This window comes from Cygnus atratus, chromosome Z (genome assembly GCF_013377495.2).
Source record: "Cygnus atratus isolate AKBS03 ecotype Queensland, Australia chromosome Z, CAtr_DNAZoo_HiC_assembly, whole genome shotgun sequence".
In the NCBI taxonomy this organism is placed as follows: Eukaryota; Metazoa; Chordata; class Aves; order Anseriformes; family Anatidae; genus Cygnus; species Cygnus atratus.
In genome coordinates this window covers 17,873,058-17,891,094 of record NC_066396.1, presented here as the reverse complement: position 1 = coordinate 17,891,094, position 18,037 = coordinate 17,873,058, and the positions used below count along the sequence as shown (strand labels likewise).

Below are 18,037 nucleotides of genomic sequence, written 5' to 3'. Positions count from 1 at the left end.
TGCAAAAATCACTTTAGTACCATGTCAATTGCACTTGATAGTACTGCTCTCAAATGCTTAACTCTGTGTAGCAACCCATCCTACTTCATCTTGGCCTAATGCAGAATAAAAACATCTGTGAGACGGCTGCAACTAATAGCTGATCCTTAACCACTGTTCCACAATGTTTCTAGCATCTCCCCAGTGACCAAACTCTACAACTGTGCTTACGTTCATTTTTGCTTTGAGTCACTGCATATATGTTACCGGTGGAATATCCTAATTTTGAGATGCATAAGATACCTTCTGCCCTAATTTTGAAATACTAATTTGTATATTTAGATATAGTCTAATTTTGAAATACTAATGCAATACTGGTATCACTTAACCATTACAGAAAAGTTCTTTTAGTGGCAAATATTTGGGAGGAATTTGCTATGGCACCTTCCCTATGTAGACAGCTACTTCCATGAGTGTGTCTAGCCTCTAGAAACTCCACACTAGACAACCACAATGCAGTGTCACCTGTGCTGACTAGGAGCCTGCTTAAAGCACACATGCTGGACTTCTTCTAGCTAAAACCAATAGTATTGATGCACCGTAATTATAATGACTGAAACAAATCATGGTAATTTTGAACAGTTTAAATCCCAATTTTAGGCAAAACCACCAAAGCCTGATGTCATGATCATGGACATTAAGTTACTCCATACACACAAACAGTTAAGCTGTTTGTAACATTACCTGAGGGAGATTTGCTGCCAGCAGCCTTTGTCCTCTATAGCCCAAATTTCCTAACACAAGCAGGGTCTTGAGAGACTACTTTTCACCCAGCTATTTGTCCATACTCTTGGAACATGACCTAATCGGTGGCCAGAGATTCAAAATATGATGCAAGAACTGTATTTTTGTTTAGCTTTGTTCAATTTGTATTACTTTCTTTGGATTTAACTCTCCATAAAATATATTTTACTCAACATTCACAGAAAACGACTAATAATTGTGACAAAAACATCACTTCTTGGATTAGTTATATATAAGCGGAGCATTTAACTCCTTTTACATTTAAAAGTCCCATTTTCTTCTGATATCCACAATATAGCTTTTAGACCACGTTCATTTTCCACTATTTCATTAGAGCTCATTTTTCTGTTGTATTCAACACATGCTGGGCTGCAGCAAGAAGGCAACTGACTACTGCTTAATAATTCAGTGTTATGATACTCTTCCTCCTCCAATTTCATTTGCGTTTACCAAGACAAGGAATGTTTCAATACTTTCAGATTCAAACAGGACTCAAGGTAATTCAAAGGAATCCACATTGATCAAGTTCTAGCAAGTGTATGCACATGTAGGAATACAAGGCCCACAGAAGTACAGGGAACTCAATTACAACAGGCAATTAGACTCTTTTAATAACCACAGTGTTACTCTGTTACCTTGCAAGCATCTACTCATGGAGGAGTTCAGTTTCAAAATCAGAGTTACAAAAGGAATACAGCAAATGGATAACCCCAACCCATTTTCCACCTGTTCTTGCTGCTCCTTTCTGATGTGCACAGAAAAGCCACCTGTAAGTTGATGTCAGACTATATCTAAATATACAAAATTAAACCTTATAAATGTTATTCTAATTTGACATCATTTTGTTTCAGGCCCCACAAGAGTCTGGAGGAAAGGATTTGTGCATCTAGAATGCGTGCCTACATGCACAATACTGTAGGAAAATAATATTCAGTCTGACATTTAACTTAATGCTGGAAAGAACTGAGGATAAAAAGATCATTTAGTTTATATGTACCAAAAGCTGACAAACAAACAGTAGTATTGAGCAAAATGATTCAACGGCTGCTAGTATCAGATCTGAAAAAAAAAACAAACCAACAACTATGTTAAGAGTGCCTTCAACTTGATGAGAACACATAATGACATTAGAAATAGCCACCTCATTTATGATTCATTTACACTAGCACTGAGAGAACAGAACAGTTGTATTTCGAATTAGTATCACTAACTCAACTGAAAGGATAAACTTTCATAGTTAGACGGACAGGGAAATGAAAAACCCTGACTTAGAATAATGTACATTTAAATACAAAACGGAAGATAGGAGAGTATTTATTTTGCGGGTCTGTCTTTGCACTGCAGCCTCTTTCAGACCCATGTATCTATCTATCACCTGAGGTTATGTTAGGGAAATGTGACGGTAAATTAAGGCATTAAAAAAATGTTATTTAGATTTTTTTCAGTTTTAAAGAACAGTGCTACAATACACAAACACAACTCATAATATGTTTAGGGAAATGTAGGTCTATTGACTTGGTGCATCTTGTTTACATAGTGACTCATGAACATCTAATGAAATTTCCTGAATTCCAAATTATGAAATTATGTAAGCAAATAACCACCCTCACTGAAATACAGTATTATTTTTCTTCCCTTATTTGTGAACCTGACATGATGTTACTAATTTTTAAATTAAAAAAAAAAAGTATATAAAAAAGCCGAATGCACAGGCAGGTAAAAAAAAAAAATCTCTCTATATCTGTACTAGAAAACATTAGAAATAAAAGCCCTAAAGAGTTGCTATAATAGGCGCATTTTTTCCTAATAATCTGTTAAAGTTGAGCTGTCTCCACTCGTAGTTATCATTACAAATATTCAATTTATAAATACAAATCCCAAATATTTCCTCTTGTTCGTAAGTAGTTAACATAGCTTCAGGGATACAAGAGAGCAGATAAATATGAACTGTCTGGTACATATGATGGGATTTTTTTTTTCTTGAAGATTCAAAAGCAGTATGAAAACCAATGAAAAGCATGCTTTTGCTGTGACGCATTCCCTCCAGAAGTCTTACAAAAATTATACTATTGAATAATGTAAACATAAGTGTCAGGTTGCATCTAGAGTAACAGACCACACATTATGGAAGAACTTACAAGAAAAGATTGCCAAATTTCTGATCTGCTACTGATTAGCAGAAGAATGTCATGCATTTGTTCCTAGTTGTAATCTAACCTTCATGCATATTCAAAAGCTAGAGTATATGTACATAGTAACAATAACCTTGCATGCTTCTTTACACACTCTCTTTAGTAATATGGGTCCTAATGAAGATAATTTTAGGAAGCTGGCAAATCCTGTATGATTTCACTACACAGAAGAATATCCAGATTTCAAAAACAGCAAATTTGTTATAAATTACAGCTCATACTAGTCCTTGACCACAATACAATAATAAACAAGGTACTCATCATTTTATATTGCTTAATACTTGGAATGCCTTATTTCCTTCACATACTTGTTTTACTAATGCTGCCTTTTTAAAAATGTATGAAGGATTTTTGCTTTGTAGTTCACATTTGTATGGCTTTCCTAGAAGAGCGGAGAATACCATACTGAATGCCTATTGTGCAGAAATAACCCTGAAGGCTGTATCATAGCAGTATGCAGTAGAAAACCCTTACCACTTTTTCATCAACTGTGATGAGTTGCGTGTCTCGAGTTTGGTTCTGTGCCAGCCGCCATGTGGAAGTGCTCAGTGACCTGCGGTGCAAGACTTGAAGTTAAAAAATGATTCATGCAATGAGAAAATAGAGGCAGACAAATCTTACATAAACAAGTTACTTTAACAATATCCGTCTTGTAAAAAAAAATGGAAGAGAGAGAGATGAGGGCACAAAAATCCTTTTTCTCCCCAATTAGTTCTGTCTGCTGAGTTTTTGGCAGACTCCCACTTAGCAGTTCACAACAGGCTGCACTTTATGTCAGCCTACAGGCTCTCTGTCACAGAGAGACTGCCAGTGGCAAGGACTGTACTGCTCTATATGAATGTACAGTAGCTGGTTTGTCACGAACAGACAGAAAAATACAAGGCTGCTGCAAGCATTCTGGAACTCTGATCCTTAAAATGATGGCATCAGAGGAAAAAAATCTTAAACGTATTTGTAATGGGAAAGCTCCAGTTCTAGGCTTCAACAACAGAAATTAACCTTTTTTTTTTTAAAGGAAAAAACAATAAACAGCACGAAAACATTAAGCTGATAATTCAAACACCATTTTTTAATCTCTAAGTGGGCAAAGCTCACAACTATTTTGCTGCACTCCTGAATCGGTATGGGCCAGCTTATTAGCTTCCAAGAAATATGATTAATCCTTCTGCATAATTGCTAAACCTGCAAAGTGAAGATGGAAATATGGAACCCAATCCCCCATCACTGAATTGAGAAACAAAATTTGTCATCAATTTGCATTATGTCACTGATGTCAGGATAAGGCCTTTTGAGTGCAAATCATCTTTTGGCAAAATACTTCAACAGCAAGTGAAACAAGCCAGAAAGCACAGTTCTCTGAGCTAGTAGTGTGCTTCACATTTAATTAAGGTCACTTTAAACAAATAAGGCACAATAGTGCAAGAATACAAATAACTGAACAGTAAGAGGGGCTAAGCCACTTCAGTTTCAACTATTCTTCAGATTACCAGACTTGGGAAACAAGACATACCTGCAAATGCAAATGAACTTTTGAGATTTTGTCTATGGGATGCTTACAACTGTACTTCTAGTAAGTTAACACTACTGATAACATTTACCTCTCTTTTGAGGAAACCATCCACAACTGCCTCCACAAAAAAACTCCACAGCTTTTAAAGCAGAGTTCCAAGACACTAAAAAATCTGCACCACTATCAAAGTTCAACGCCCCCCACTTTGCCCAGTTCACATTCAGTAATTTGAAGGGCATATTGGGATGAGGTAACTTGCATGAAGTCATTCAAAACCCGAAGAATTACAACAGTGTACTTTACATAGCATTTTATTAACCCAATCAGAACACAGAAGGTGTAGCCAGGGGAAAAGTCCCTATAATGCATGCATCCACCCACATCTTCTAGTCTTAAATCCCTCTCCAATTTTTGTGGATTCTGGTGAAAATGCACTTCATAGACTCATACAACCACAGAATGAGCTAGGTTGGAAAAGACCTTCAAGATTACCAAGTCTAACCATCAACCAGAACTACTAAGTCCTATCACTAAACCATGTCCCTCAGCGTCCCCACATCTGTGTCCCATCCCTAAACCATGTCCCTCCGTGCCACATTTGAAGATATTAAGTTGATCTCTTGGAAAAAGCCACTCATAATTCCACATAACAAAAGAATAGCTGTACTGGATTTAACACATTAACTAAATGAGCATTCAATTTTCAGACAATGCTGGCATGGTAAAGTTTTGAAGAGGTAAAACCTACACTAGAAGGAAATTTAAAATCAGTGACTATCAAGTAAGCCACAAAAATCTTACAGATCTACGCAAATGGAACAAAGTTCAGTCCAGTAATATTTCAAATGCAGATTCCCACCAATCTATACCTCTAACACAGAATACATGCTACTAAATTATCTTTGATTTGAAAATAGCAACAACAGAAAGCCTCCATGTCAAGAAAAACGAACTCAAAGCACAAAGTTTGTAGAACACCCTACTTTCTGGTATGGACAGACGCACATTTGAAATGACAAAATTTGCCTGCAAGGGTACTTTGAAGTAGTAGTTTTGGGAGAAGCCAGGGAATACAAGAATTTCACATCTAAATGATAACTACTCTGTTAGCTCAAAAGCTCTGTTTCAGAGAACAACACAGCTGTCATTTTTTAATTTGCACATATCGAACAAGTATGTCATGTGAACAGGATACAACGATAACTGCAATATACTATGAAGACGCTTTTAGATGATCCTTCTTCAAAATCGTGCCCAATTTGAAGCTATCCTAAAAGTTTCTCGAACAGGAGTATTACACAAGTTCCAGTGGAAAGCAGCTGAAAGCACACATTAAACAAGGCAAAACACTGTGATAGGAAAATAAGTTTCTTCCTCCCAGGCATTTTAGTATCAAAATAGTATTCCACGGTTATTCTAGAGCACTGTGTGATATGGTATTCACTACGTTATTAAATATACGGCCAAAGAATATTAGCCCATACAATCAAATTGGTCCTTTCTGAACAGAAAATCTGATATAAATCAAGAAGTTCTCAGAACCTTGCTCTGTGAAAAGGTCTGATGAACACGTGAAGGGTTTATGTAAGCCAAGACTAGAGTAACTAGGCTGATCAGAATCACACATTATCCTTGTAATGTAGATGCAATTTGAACAAAATTTAATGTATTTCATGCCATGCCCTTCCAAACTTATTTCCACTCAGCATTATGTCGCCTGATATCCTTATTATTCAGGTGATTGTTCATTTTGAAAATTTCTGTCTTTTTAGAAAAAAATAAACGTTAACAGGAAAGAACTGATACTGGTAAAAATCCCATCAGATTAAAGGTGGGCAAAACTGCATACAGAAGGAACTAATTTATTTGCACAAGGTGTCTGTCAGATGGGATGAATTGGAAGGCTCTCTGAGATGTTTTAGCTCTTCTTCTTCAAAAGCAGACAGACAGTTTACTAGCCTAAGTCAATTTCTGCTACTCTTCATCATTTTTCAAAGGCCACTTCACTTGACTGCACAATTTTTGAAAAAGCCCACCTGCCACTGGAATTTGCAACCTTGTTCCCTTAAATATGCAGACTTCTGCCCAGCCCCAGATTACAGTGAGTTGGAACTTTCTGTAAGTACTCCATGTTTGAAAACTTGTTGTAAATGGGCATTTGGACTAGACTAAGAATCTGGAGCTGGAGTCCATGGAGATCTCTCTGTGTAAGACTACACAAAATACCAGCTTTGCTTTAATGATGACAGACTATTGACACTGCCATTTGTTGCATCTCTCATACGAAAGTACCCTGGAGCTTTCCTATGTACCAACAACTTTGAAATATCATGTGATCTGAAATATTACTATTCCAAAGTTAATAGAAAGCGTTACTTGATTCCCAGAGCACTTGTTTCATTTTCAACAAGTTTCATTCATTGCATGTTTGTCCCTAGTGTCAGACACTTAATCACAAAATCACAGAATACCCTGAGCTTGAAGGAGACCCACAAGGATCATCAAGTCCCACTCCTGGCTCTGCACAGGACCACCCAAAAATCAGACCTTGTGTCTGAGAGCGTTGTCCAAACACTTCCTGAACTCCAGCAACTCAGTGCTGTGACCACTGCCCTGGGGAGCCTGTCCCAGTGCCCGACCACCCTCTGGGTGCAGAACCTTTACCTAACACCCAGCCTGACCCTCCCCTGTCCCAGCTCCATGCCGTTCCCTCAGGTCCTGTCACTGGCCCCAGAGAGCAGAGCTCAGCACCTGCCTCTCTGCTCCCCTCGTGAGGGAGCTCCAGCCCGCCATGAGGCCTCCCCTCAGCCTGTTCCGCTCTGGGCTGAACAAACCAAAGGACCTCGGCTGTTCCTCATGCATCTTGCCATGTAGACCCTTTGCCATGTTTGTAGCCCTCCCTTGGACACTCTCTAATAGTCTAATGCCCTTTTTATATCGTGGTGCCATAAACTGCACACAGTGCTGGAGGTGAGGCAGCAGCAGCACAGAGCAGAGCGGGACAATCCCCTCCCTCGACTGGCTAGCCATGCTGTGCCTGATGCACCCTCGGGTATGACTGGCCCTCCTGGCTGCAAGGGTTGTGTTCAACTTGCTGTCAACCTAGACCCCTTTCCACAGAGCTGCTCTCCAGCCTCTCATCCCTCAGTCTGTACATATAGCAAGGCTTGCCTCTTCCCAGGTACAGAATCTGGCATGTACTCTTGTTAAAATTTCATATTGGTGATTGCCCAGCCCTCTAATTGGTCAAGATCCCTCTGCAAGGCCTCTCTACCCCCACTGGAGTCAACAGCTCCTCCCCATTTAGTGACACAAACTTAGAGCACTTTCAAGTCCTAACTTAACTGAGGAGATAACCATGAAACAAACCTCTTTCACGCAATCTTTTCTTTTCAAACTCCCACGACAAGAAATATCATTTCATCACTCATATCTCCCCTTAATCTTGACAACACTTATTTAACCTTCAAATTAAATGAATATAAAATCTAAATCACTTAGGTGACTACTCTGTTTCAACCTTTTATTCTGTCCCCAACAATAAAGTAACTCACACAAAATTCCCAATTACTACTTGCCTCTGCCCACATACACCACGGAACTTTAGGTGGCTTTTTGTAACAGACCGAATTGCAAAAGTATAAAATATACTTTTTACTGTTCCATTCTCATACGATTCTCCTTTCTTTGACCTCTGAAACAGTAATCTACTTTCCTCCTTTCTCTTTCTAAGCAAAATGGCTTCACGTTACAACATCATGCCTTTCTTGACTGCTTATGCTTTTTTTTTTTTCCCGTGCTGGTATCTTAGAGTCCCATTTTTTACCATTCCATGACAAACCAAGCTCTGTTTTAAAATTACCATAAACAAAATATTTTAAATAAACAGACCAACAATTTAATTCTAAAGTTCAGAAACTCTGCAGGAAGTTTTAGATATAGCAACAATAAACCCTGCTATCTTCCAGGCTAATTCATCTCCTATTCAAAATACAGATCAAACTACCTTCAAACTTAACTATCTAATAAAAAGTGTGATGAGATTCCAAGCTGGCCAGATCCACTGTGAATCTGCCCAAGCATTTTTCTTACAGTGAGATACTGATGAACAAACAAGCTTTTAAATGCAAAAGCCTGGTTTCATAGAATCCCAAAATGGTTTGCTTTGGAAGGGACCTTAAAAACCATCTAATTCCAATCCCCCTTCTGTGGGCAGGGACACCTCCCACTAAACCAGGTTGCTCAAAGCCCCATCCAACCTGGCCTTGAACACTTCTAGGGATGGGGCATCCACAACTTCTCTGGGCAACCTGCTCCACTCTATTAGTAAAAAAAATTTTCTTCCTTCTATCTAATCTAAATCTCCCCTCCTTTCACTTAAAGTCATGATTCTTTGTCCTATCACACCACTCCCAAATAAGAGTCCCTTCCCAGCTTTCCTGTAGGCCCCTTTTAGGTACTGGAAGGCTGCTGTAAGGTCTTCCCAGAGCCTTCTCTTCTTCAGGCTGAAAAAAAAAAACCAACTCCCTCAGCCTGTCTTTGTAGGAGAGGTGCTCCAGCCCTCAGACCATCCTCATGGCCCCCCTCAGGACTTGATCCATGTCCTTCTCGTGTTGGGGCACCAGAGCTGAACGCAGGACTCCAGGTGGGGTATCATGAGAGCAGAGCAGAGGGGGAGAATCACCACCCTCACACTGCTGGCCATGCTTCTTTTGATGCAGCCCAGGATATGGTTGGCTTTCTGGGCTGCAAGCGCACATTGCTGGCTCACATCAAGCTTCTCATCAACCAACACGCCCAGGTCCTTCTCCTTAGGGCTGCTCTCAATCCATTCTCCACCCAACCTGTATTGGTGGTTCAGATCACCCTGACCCAGGACCTTGAACTTGGCCTCATTAAACTCCATGAGGTTTGCACAGGACCACCTCTTAAGCTTGCCCAGGTCCCTCTGGACGGTATCCCTTCCCTCCCGCGTCTCAACTGCACCACAAAGCTTGGTGTCATTGGCAATTTCACTAAGGGTGCACTCGATCCCACTGTTCATGTCACCAACAAAGATGCTAAACAGCACTGGTCCCAATACCAACCCCTGATGAACACCACTCATTACTAATCTCATTATTGAACACTGAGCTGTTGACTGCAACTCTTGAGTGCAACCATCCAGCCAATTCCTTACCCACCATTGTCCATCTGTCAAATCCACGTCTCTCCCATTTAGAGCCAAGGATATCAGGGAGGACAGCGTCAAATACTTTGCACAAATCCTTATAGATTATGTCAGATGCTCTCCCCCCATCCACCAATGCTGTAACACCATCATAGAAAGCTACCAGATTTGTCAGGCACGATCTGCCTTTAGTGAAGCCATGTTGGCTGTCACCAATCACCTCCTTATTTTCCATGTACTTTAGTACAATTTCTGGGAGGATGTGACCCATGACCTTGCCACAAATAGAGGTGTGACTTTTAATAGAATAATTAGTCTTTTAAAACAAAAGAAACAAAAAAAACTCAAAATGACTTAGAATTAAAATTAATATTTTATCAAAAAATCACTCATGTCCTCTATAATCTTCCTGGTACTTTCTCACATGCTCATTATGCAGCTAATCAACTCTGCAGCTTCGTGGATTGTAGCAAACCAAGGTCTCCTAGTCTCTAAGTTTTTATTTCTGCCATTAAAGAGGACTGGCTACAGCTGGTTAAGATGCATCTAGCACCATCTCCCTTCTCCCCAAGGATACTTTCTCTCTTAAATCTCCTAGCCATTGTCTTAATGGAAGATACCTTTTTTGTTCTTTACACATTAGTCTGTCACACAAACAATGTATATTTGTCTTTCCACAAACATGACTAACTTGGAATGAACCTATAGCAAGTTCTTTTGCTCAAAAAAAAAAACAAAACAATTCAAAATGTCATTTGGTTTACAATTACAAAAGTGGTATTTTCTCCCTTCCCACCCCCCAGAGTACTGTGTTGGGCATTTAAATTCCTTAAAATTGATCTATATGATCCTGCACAATCAATTCTAAAATTATCATTTAATCCTACCATTTATTATCATTTTATTATATTACTTTCTGCATTTCCCTTAAAAATAACTATAATACTTTTTAAAAAAAAAAAAAAAAAGCATGAGTTTAATCATGGCCCAGCACAGCATGAACTCAGCTTTAAGATCTGGTATAAAACAATACATGTTATGACATTTCTGGGTTTTGGTGTTAGGAGTTTAAAAAAAAAGCTAAGGCCACTTTTTCTTTCATAATGCACTGTTCTTGAGAATGGCGTTACAGGCTGGAACATTACATCCAGACTGGGTTATGGCTGCAACTTATTGTTTTAGAGTCCCACAGTAAATTCAAAGTTATTTTATACTCAATAGAAAGAGTAGAAACATAGACAATTGGCATAAAGTACACTAAATGGTTTTCTTGTTAAATACTTGTAAAAAGACTCACACACTAGCTCAGTAACAGTGAATGAATTAATGATGAATACTAGTGAAAATGTGAATTTGCAGAATTCAAAAAATTATGTAAGTTTCACTTATTTTGGAAAAACAAATTCTGTGATCAACTAACCACATGCATATCTTCTATGAGAAAAGGTTATTTTCCATCCACAGTCAGTGAAGTCACAAATAGGTTCTGCATCTCACCTTCACAAATAGGTTCTGCATCTCACCTTCACAAATGGAGAGGTCAATTACGAAGCCATTTGAAATTCTTTAGTCTTCACCACAATGTATGTCAGGTTTTAGTCTCTCAACTATCTTATCGTGCCATAGAATAAGGAGGTAGCAGAGTTCCTTGCTTTCAGGGATGTCTTCTCCTCCCTTCTGACAATTAAGAGGTCACTGCTCTGTTGATGGCATTAATTAACCAGTTCTGTTGAACTGGAGAAACCAAACAGTCAAAAACAGAAGTCTTCCGTGATATTTGGATGAAGGAAACTAAGGCATCTGGCTTATTAAACATTTATCTCGGTAACTTTGGATATCTACAGTCAACTTGTAAAAATTACCAAATTTGAAGTTCTCAGTTATCTGCCAACAACCGATGTTTAACACTTATATGCTTTTGTTTATTTAACCACATACGCAGCAAAATACATTGAAGTCTTGCAGAAGAGAACACCAGGAAGTGTCACAAGGAAGTCCCACAAGCCTAGCAAAAGGTGACAAGCAGCCATATTCTCAACGCATGAATCTGCCTTCCACAAAGCAACACTGCTACTAGCATGTTATATATGACACCCAGATGCAAAAACCTTGTATTTACCTGTACTAATCTAGGACTTAAGATTGAATTCGTTGCAGGAAAAAAAGGCTCCTTAACCTCTTCATGCAACACATCTGACTGTTTGATCTATTAGCACCCCCTTTTGGTCAACTGCTGGAGATATATTAAAGAAAACTAGGTATCATGGCACATGTAACCAGATCACAACAGAGATGAAACAATGTCCTAGAGAAAACTTCGTGCACCTCATAAAAAATGAAAGCACTCATTAAGAATTAAGTCTAAATGGAGTTTTAAGTATTCTCATAATGAATGACCAGAGCACCAGAGGATGCACATATGCAGAAGCGGAACTGAATCCTTTGATGCACAAATGAGATAACCATTCTTAGAAAAGCAACTTTTTTTTTTTATGGTAAGGCATTTATGAGGAATAATAGAAGCTTCACAGCATATAGCCACCCTAAAAACTTTGAAATTCTCAACAAGAACATGGAAAAACTGTCAACTCAGAACTTTCCACAGCATCCAACCTAGTCACACGCTACAATTAAGTAGACTAAAAACAAATTAGTATAATGTTCGTTCATGTAAAATGCAGACAATGACTGCCTGTTACATGATGTCAGATACAGTACAGATCATGGTATTCAGGCCCAATATAATGCATTTTTATACAGACAGCCTATAAACTTGTGAGAGACGAACTTAAATACAGTGGGATAGTGCTTCCTTGGTAGCAAATTTACTACTGTAATACTGTAATTAAAGTGACAATGCCTTATCAGAGTCACTGATATTTTATTTTTTACCAGGATTCTTTTATTATTTTTACAACATCCCAACATAAATACAATATGGGATAGTTTATAATGCCAAACAGTCCATGTGGAGACCATGAAGGTCTATTTTGCAGTATGAACTGAAGGTCTATTTTGCAGTATGAACCCACACGAATAACTTTTGGGTTTGGAAGAGAAGCAAGTTCCCCATTTATAGCTACATTTTCAGACAATATTGGCACATCATAATTTTTACTTTGCCTGCAAAATGATGTTGAATTATAAACACTGTAAGTTCTGTTTCTGAATGAATGAATACTGACTTACTTAATCTAAAGTACTGAAATTTCTATATTATGTACCAAAAAAAAAGACCAAAATTTAAATAGGAATATATAAATACTGCATAAGAACATAAACATAGAAGGTCATATGAAAAAACATATATTTCTGGTGTGGGTTTGGAAATCAGGGCACGAACTGATTGCACTTTATTGTTAGAAAAATCTATTTATGAGAAGAAGCACTGGGCATCTAACTGTACTGAATAAACAAGAAAATAACTTCTAGCATTCGAGTTGTGGTTTGTAACTTAGTGTGTATTACCAAAGCAAAATATTAAGTTGGTTTACTTTTGGAAATTGAATTAATCTAATACTTCTAAATATTTTATTAAGAAGAAAACAGTCAGATTTTAGTTCTTCGGGATTTTACTTTAATTACCCCATGGATAAAAAAATTCTAGTGACAGCCATGGCACCAGTTGAACCGCAGCACTATGCAAGCACAGCTCCAGTTCCCAATACTGACCCACCATTATAGCCACTTGTGGCACCCCAGTGAAGTCCCCAGGACAAATGCCAGTTCTGTTAGCCGCCACCAGCTGGAACACAGCGAAGAGCAGTGCAGCCCTTCCTGTGGCTCAGCAAAAGCCTGACAGAAAGCACAGGCAGGCTCAAACTATTCCTGCAGTTACACAAGTGTCTCTACCATGTTCCAGAGCACTGCCAAACAGCAGAATTAACTAGGTGGCACGTGCATGGCACAAGCATTTACACATTGAAAACTGCTTGACCTGAGGAATATCTGGGGCAAAAATCCACACTTGCTCCAGTTCATGTCAGCACCCAGGAAAACAAGGGCTCTAAGTCCTGAAACAGCTCTGAGCCAGCCCCAGGCTGATACCAGACTGTTTTCTCAAACCTCTAGGATGTAAACTCAGTCTTTGTTTGCAAATAAACTTCATAACAAAGTCATGCAAGTGCTTTTAGATCCCTATATGCACGTAATTCAAAGTATCCTAGCCAACAGCGGTGAAAAGACTGGAAACACTTTTGACAGAGGAGATTTACACGCTAAGAATGACCCAAAAATATTTACGTATTTTTTGTAGTTGAAATCACAAAACTCACTAGGAAAGAAAGGAGATTTTGTCTACTACTTTTTCAGCAATAGAATATATAATTTATAAGATGTCCATCTGCTGTCAGGTGGCAGAGGAGCTCTAAGCTGTTACCACCTGTACAGCTGCTGATCAGCAATTCCATTACATGTTAGTCTAAAGAATAAGACCTAATCTTAGAAATTTCATTGCAGATCACAATTTGAAAATCGCAGCTTGCTGAGGACCACGAAACCTTCCGTAGGCAAGTTATCTGAAAGACAAATAATACTAGAAATGCTGCACAGCTTATTATCAAGTATCAATTGAATTTTAAGTTATCTAGTTAGAAAACCTAATAAAGTTAAGAAGGAAGAGGGAAAAAATTCTGTTGGGAGTAAACACAAAATACGCAGGTGACATATTTGCTTTGTTTGTGCTTACTAAATGTCAAATTTCTCCCCACACATACACATTCAGGCATTCACATAACTAGACTAACTAAAAACTGTGCTCTCTTTATAGCAAGAACAACAAAAGTCAAAGGGTTTAATTCCAAAACTGTGAGGAATGAAACTAATGTTCCACAGCCCACCTCTGTGTTAGGGAAGACTACGCATTTCGAACAAGAGTCTTTTAATTATGTAAAACTAAACAAAAAATGCAAACATGCAAGAATCTTTACTCAAAATGTTTTACGGCATAGTGTGGTCTTGTATTTTGTCCCTGTCCTCTTAATTTTGCCTTCCTATTTGACTGAGCACACAGGTTTATGTAATAGATATTCTAACAATCCTATGATAATCTCAATCTACAAAATATAGCATACAAATTAAGGCAAGTTTTCTTATTTTACTGTCACCAAACATTTCAACTGTAAACTATTGAACTGTAGTAAAAAAGAGAATCAATCCCTTGAAGTGCTAATGCAAAACTACAGTTTATAACATTTCACAAAAGTCAATGAATCTATGTGGCTAGTATGCCTCAGCTGTTGGGCAGCTATAAAAAAATGTATTCAAGAGCTGTTTATTCATTTTTGTTTGTAGTACTTCATAAACATCACAGCCAAATGGCTCACAAATGGAACATGACATACAGAAGGTCACTTTCGGAACTATATGCTCTCAGCAGTTGTTCTAGATGACAATGGGATAATCTAGTTAACATTGTGGATAATTTTATTTCACCCTTGCTTTGTCCAATTTACCTCATCTCAGCCACCTTACTCTTCAATTTCCTTTCTGAGGTCAAACTATTGTCCTCAATTCCTCCTCGAACTGTCACCATTCCACAATTATCATCTGCCTTTGCTACTTTCCACAATACCACACGGCTTAATTAACCACAGCCCATTGTTTCTTCTTCTGCCTGTACATATTCCTTCATTGAAATAATTCCAACTCATCTATTCCACACACCTCTGAGTGGAAAAAATATGTTATTTGTTATTGTCAGCTCTCATGAGACCTACCCCCATGGCTGGGGGGTGTGGGGTGGGGTGGGAACTGGGTGATCTTAATGTCCCTTCCAACCCAAACTATTCTGATTCTATGATAATACTTCAATAACTCTTTGCCTACTGAGTTATACGCGGAGAAGAAAACCAATGGTGCCATCTTATATGCCAGAATAATTATGATTTGAGTTTTCAAGTCAGCTTGCTCTCTAACATTAAAAGCATGAAGACCAAGGCTGCCAGACCATGTGTCAGGGCCCTGAGGGCACTAACAGGCCGTAGTAACTCTGGTCAGTTTCACCCACAGCCTCCGTGAACACCAGAAGCTCCATTCAAGCTCAGCTCTGGGTCTTCGTTCCCTGCCTGAGTGACAGGATTAACTGTACCAGTCTCCAGTCCTGATTTAGGCTCCTGTCTCAATCCCTCAATCCCCAAACCTGCAGTATGGCTCCAACCATGTTTCTAGCCTGTTGCCTGGATGGACTTGAGACACACATTGTAGCTTGTCTTCAAACCGGTCTCTGGCTCCTTTTGCTGCTGACTGGTCTCCCTGGATGGACCCTGGACCTGGCTTTTATCACTTAGCTGTGTCTGGGACTGTTGACAGACTTATCAATTGCACCTAGCTCTGCTCATGCTGAGATGCTGAAGGACTGTGTCCTGGTCAGTGAGGGCCCTGTTCTTGCTGAGATCACCTTTGCTTTCCAACTTGCCTTCCCTTCAGGCAAGAAGGGAAGACTTTGCTGCTTCCTACTAGCCATTAATTTCTATCAAATTCAGATTCATCAACTGCATGTAATATATTTGCATGTGTTTTTCAGCCTCATTACTTTGCAGTCAAACCAAAGGACAATTTTTATCTAGTTTCTCTATAATGACCAATCTTATATCTTACCACTTTCTCAAAAGATACTAACCACACATTTTTTTCTTTGTGTGGGAACCAGCGTGATTAATTAGCTTCTACAAAACCCACCCATCCTTAGGTTAAAACAAATGGTTGGCTGCAACCTATGTGGCCTCTGTAAGTGTCTCCAAATTAAGTTTTACAGAAGTTATCACATCAGAACTTCAAATGCTATTCTACACTTAAGTGCAAGTAGTGATTACATAGCTCTAGTTCATAAACAGAAGTACTTCCTTCTACAGCATACCATACAAACATTTGCAGTCCTCAGACAATTACTGATGAGGGATAAACTATGCTGTGGTACAAGGGTAATGTGAAACTGTCAAGTTCCTTAAACGAAGTCTGCTTTAAAAGAATGGCTGACTGCACTGTTGTTCCAAAATTATCTTACTGCATTTTCTTTCCATTTAAAGCTATTAATGTAAACACATCTTACAATCAATTTTTGAGAATTCACCTTTGAGATAAAAATAATTTTATTGGCTACCATATTTATATGTTTCCTTGTACTCTTATTTATACATCGACTCTATTCTCTTCCACTGGTACTGTTCTTTGCTTTTGCTAGTCTCTTTTCACAGTCCTACTAGCTGAGTAGCTATTAGCACCCTGAAAGTAGACTACTAGCCTTGCTATTACTCACTCTATTCTTAAGTGGAATAAACCCTTAAGGCAAAACTGGTGCTTCAAATGCAAACCTTATTCTTGAATTGCAGTTCAGACAACAACATTCAGATTATTTGTCTCTTTCTCTGGTAGGCACAATCAACATTGACGTATGACAAAACATCGCTGCTGCAGAATTCCCCTTGATAACTTATGCAGCACATACAAATATGCCTTGAATACATGACAGAACAGTCAAAACTACTGCATGAAGAGCTGTTTCTTTCCTTAATTTAAAATATAGTAGTTCTAACTGAAGGTAGTAAGACACTTGTTTATTGTTGGGTCTTTAAATAGCTACAAAATACAACTCTAGTTTTGTAAAGAAAAAATGGTACTTATGAAGATTACTGAATTCAGATACAATATTCATAAAAATCTCTAACTAAAACTATTTAAATACACAGAAAAGATGAAGAATTAAACAGTTATTCTGTGGCTCAAGAATTTGTTTTGGACTTTATGGCTTCACTAACATTAGTAGGACGTTACCTCATTAGATTTATAGCAAATGACAATATCAGAATAATTATATTTGCACTGTACACATTCAAATAAGATCAGACTTCAAATATTTTATATAAAATACATTAAATGGGAGTTTTAAAAATAAGAAGAAGCTGTTCATGAGATGTTTCATGTTAACACTGCAAGAATAAACAGCTGCAAGAAATGTTTGCCCACACACATTCTAGAGCTGCCTACAGTCTGTCCAGTCAAGTCAGAAGTTAATTTACTTCCTCAACATCAGTCACGGGTCAAGGGAAGATTTAGTCTTACACAGATTACTGCTGCTTGAAAGTGGCTTGTTAATAAAATAGTACCTAAACATACTTTTATACTGGGCAGTAGGGAGCAACTGCACTTAAAAACTCAGACAAAAGTATGCCATTAATTTCTTAGGACATGCGTATTATAAAGAAGGCAATGGTAAATTTTCAGCTTGCCTCCTGCTAGCTTAACAGTATTTTCATTAGAAACAATAATGCATGTAATCTTAAAACTGCTTGGATGTGTAGTTTGTGACATACTCAGAATCCAATTCTCACAAAAATTTTAAAAAGCATATCAAAATCCACTGTATTGTTGTGAGAATGAAAACAT

At 38.2% G+C, this 18,037-nt stretch overlaps 1 protein-coding gene across 1 annotated transcript in view; it reads right to left on the bottom strand.

The window, feature by feature from the left end:
* Positions 1-18,037, bottom strand: part of NDUFS4 (NADH:ubiquinone oxidoreductase subunit S4) — a 47,881-nt gene that overhangs the window by 20,994 nt on the left and 8,850 nt on the right. The window contains exon 2 of the mRNA XM_035553674.1: positions 3,450-3,528. Coding sequence (XP_035409567.1) covers positions 3,450-3,528 — 79 coding nt within the window. The remainder of the gene's footprint in view (positions 1-3,449; positions 3,529-18,037) is intronic.